The sequence below is a fragment of the Salvelinus sp. IW2-2015 genome, linkage group LG23 (genome assembly GCF_002910315.2).
Source record: "Salvelinus sp. IW2-2015 linkage group LG23, ASM291031v2, whole genome shotgun sequence".
Taxonomy (NCBI): Eukaryota; Metazoa; Chordata; class Actinopteri; order Salmoniformes; family Salmonidae; genus Salvelinus; species Salvelinus sp. IW2-2015.
In genome coordinates this window covers 2,681,335-2,684,605 of record NC_036863.1, presented here as the reverse complement: position 1 = coordinate 2,684,605, position 3,271 = coordinate 2,681,335, and the positions used below count along the sequence as shown (strand labels likewise).

The 3,271-nt window shown below is 50.5% G+C and overlaps 1 protein-coding gene across 3 annotated transcripts in view; it reads left to right on the top strand.

Moving 5' to 3' along the window:
- LOC111950041 (serine/threonine-protein phosphatase 2A 55 kDa regulatory subunit B beta isoform) overlaps positions 1 to 3,271 on the top strand; it is a 144,497-nt gene that overhangs the window by 119,226 nt on the left and 22,000 nt on the right. Inside the window, exons 3-4 of one of the 3 annotated variants that reach the window (XM_023967371.3) lie at positions 1,830 to 1,995; positions 2,909 to 3,021. In XM_023967371.3, coding sequence (XP_023823139.1) covers positions 1,830 to 1,995; positions 2,909 to 3,021 — 279 coding nt within the window. Of the gene's footprint in view, positions 1 to 1,829; positions 1,996 to 2,035; positions 2,052 to 2,095; positions 2,108 to 2,908; positions 3,022 to 3,271 lie in introns of those variants that run through there. The other 2 variants (XM_070434304.1, XM_070434305.1) reach the window with 2 other exon arrangements.

The following is a 3,271-nucleotide window of genomic DNA, read 5'->3' as shown; positions in this document are numbered from 1 at the left end:
AGGCTGACGATGAATTCCCCTTCTGCCAGGGGACTGACTTTTGACTGACTGAATCCCCCTGTTCAGGACTGACTGACGAATCCCCCTGTCAGGGAACTGACTTGACACTGAATCCCTGTTAGGACTGACTGTAATCCCCCTTCAGGGACTGACTGACTGAATCCCTCCCTGTCAGGGACTGACTGACTGAATCCCCTGTCAGGACTGACTGACGAATCCCCCTGTAAGGGACTGACTGACTGAATCCCCCTGTCAGGGACTGACTGATCTGAATCCCCCTTGTCAGATGACTGAACTGACTGAATCCCCTGTCAGGACTGACTGATGATCCCCCTGTAGGGGACTGACTGACTGAATCCCCCTGTCAGGGACTGACTGACTGAATCCCCTGTAAGGGACTCGACTGACTGAATCCCCTGTCAGGGACTGACTGACTGAATCCCCCTGAAGGGACTGACTGACTGAAATCCCCTGTCAGGGACTGACTGACATGAATCCCTGTCAGGGACTGACTACTGACTGAATCCCCCTGTCAGGGACTGACTGACTGACTCTGAATCCCCTGTTCAGGACTGATCGACTGACTGGGAATCCCCCTGTCAGGGGAGCTAGGGACTGACTGACTGAATCCCCCTGTCAGGGACTGACTGACTGAATCCCCCTGTAAGGGACTGACTGACTGAATCCCCCTGTCAGGGACTGACTGAATGAATCCCCCTGTCAGGGACTGACTGACTGACTGAATCCCCCTGTAAGGGACTGACTGACTGACTGAATCCCCCTGTCAGGGACTGACTGACTGACTGAATCCCCCTGTCAGGGACTGACTGACTGACTGACCGACTGAATCCCCCTGTCAGGGACTGACTGACTGACTGAATCCCCCTTTCTTCCTCTTCCTCCTTTCCCTTCATTTTCTTTCCGGCTGATTTCAAGGCGCTCCATAGTATCCACTAATCCCCACACCAGAGGCGTCTCCCGTCTCCCGTCTCCCCCCTCCTTTCCCCCTTCCCCTGTCTTTACCCCCGCAGAAGGCAAATCTGTTTCCATTAATACCCTCCCCTCCCCTCCTGTTTGGTCATCTGATTTGGCTCTATTGATTGTGCAGCTTCCTGAGGTGAGACCCGACCTGCCGTGTTGGCTGAGCTGAAGCTAGGTTGCTGGGTTCCCATTGAGCTATCTCTGCCACCCTGACTACACATCTTGACAACCTTACAATAGATTTAACCCGCTTTCGCCTGAGTTCTTGAATTTCTACCATGTGGAGGCAAAATGGCTGTACAATGTCAGCGGTTATGTCAACCCGTACGATACCGGAGACGGATTTTGGAGACTGGTCCACGTACTACAGTCCCCGTGCTTTGTTGGTTCCTGGGTTTTTGACAGCCCCCTCCTGTATTTATGCTTGATATAGAAAGCAGAAACCAGGCCATCGACACATTTGCTGCTGTGCAAGTCTTGGGTTGCTGTTTCCTAAATGTTGTCTATTCATTGCAAATAGGACGATCCCCACTCTCTGTATCCTCCCCTGTATCCTCATGCTGAAACACTGGCCTATCAAATAAATCAAATTGTATTAGTCACATACAGTTTACAGCAGGTATAAAAGGTGCAACAAAATGTACTAGCTCCCTCAACAATGCAGTACATTAGTCAATAACAATATTAACAATCAACTAGTAAAACAACAAGTAGAGGTAATAATGGACTGGATGTACATTGTTTTTACAAACATAAAGTGCGTAGTGACTAGGTCATGCAGTGCATGTCTTAATAGCTGAATAATAGCAGAACATCTTCCACAAACTCAAACATCCTTGTTGTTTCAGAGTAAGAACCAGCCCCACAGGAGAGGGGAGTACAATGTTTACAGCACCTTCCAGAGCCACGAGCCTGAGTTTGACTACCTGAAGAGCCTGGAGATCGAGGAGAAGATCAACAAGATACGATGGCTGCCTCAACAGAACGCCGCCTACTTCCTCCTCTCCACCAATGGTGAGCCACCTCCTCCTCTCCACCAATGGTGAGCCACTTCCTCCTCTCCACCAATGGTGAGCCACCTCCTCCTCTCCACCAATGGTGAGCCACCTCCTCCTCTCCACCAATGGCGAGCCACACTGCTAGTCCTAGTGAAATCTAGGAAGGAACAGGCGTTATGTGAGCAGAGTCGTGCCTATTCGTTCTAAAATGCTCACGTTATTTTTTGGTTGCACGTTGGGTTACAGAGAATATACAGAGAATAAGGTGCCATTTTGTTTCCTGTGTGACCAACATCAGGTTTTTCATCACCTTCTACTCCTGTTTGTTCTAGTGACATCAGCATATCTAACTGCTCACTAGACCAGTCGATGTTCATGTTTGTTAATGGTTCCATTACCGCCATGACATTATTTATTGTATTGTAAGGCCCATTGATGTTAGCCAAGCAGCCGTTTTATGTTGAGTTAAGTGCCACCAGAGGCAGGAAGTGACCTTTACAATACTGCAGTACCCTTCCTTTCGCCTTTCAGTAAATGTATTAGACGGGGAACTTGAATCAGCAGACTGACTCCTGGACATCAGTGGAACAAGCTAGGCTGGCATCAGGAACTTTGATCAGGTTAATTGGAGGCTGATATATTTCTTATTTATTTATGTCATGCCAACCCTCAGCAGTGGCCTGCTTCCAATACTGTAGCAGCACAGCAGACTACTGAGTCCCCCTCCTCTCCTTAGTACAGCTAGCTATCTCCCTCAGCCAGCCAGCCAGCCAGCCAGCCAGCCAGCCAGCCAGCCAGCCAGGCCATCACACCTTTCCTTTAGCCAATCCCAAGCCTGCTGTTACTCATCCCTCTCTCCCCTCCTCCACCCCTCCCTCCCCTCCTTCTCCTCCACCCTCTTCCTCCTCCTCCTCCTCTCCTCCCTGCAGATAAAACAGTGAAGCTGTGGAAGGTCAGTGAGCGGGACAAGAGACCGGAGGGCTACAACCTGAAGGACGAGGAAGGGAGGATCCGAGACCCCACCACCATCACCTCCCTGCGGGTAAGATGCCAACCCTTCCCCCACTACAGTGTCACCACAGCCTGCCCGGTCATCTCTGTGCCCACATTTGCAGTGCTACATACAGAATTTGTATGTGACATTATCGCTCCCTATGGAAGCCTTCATCCCTATGGCAGCCTTCATCCCTATGGCAGCCTTCATCCCTATGGCAGCCTTCATCCCTATGGCAGCCTTCATCCCTATGGCAACCTTCATCCCTATGGCAGCCTTCATCCCTATGGCAGCCTTC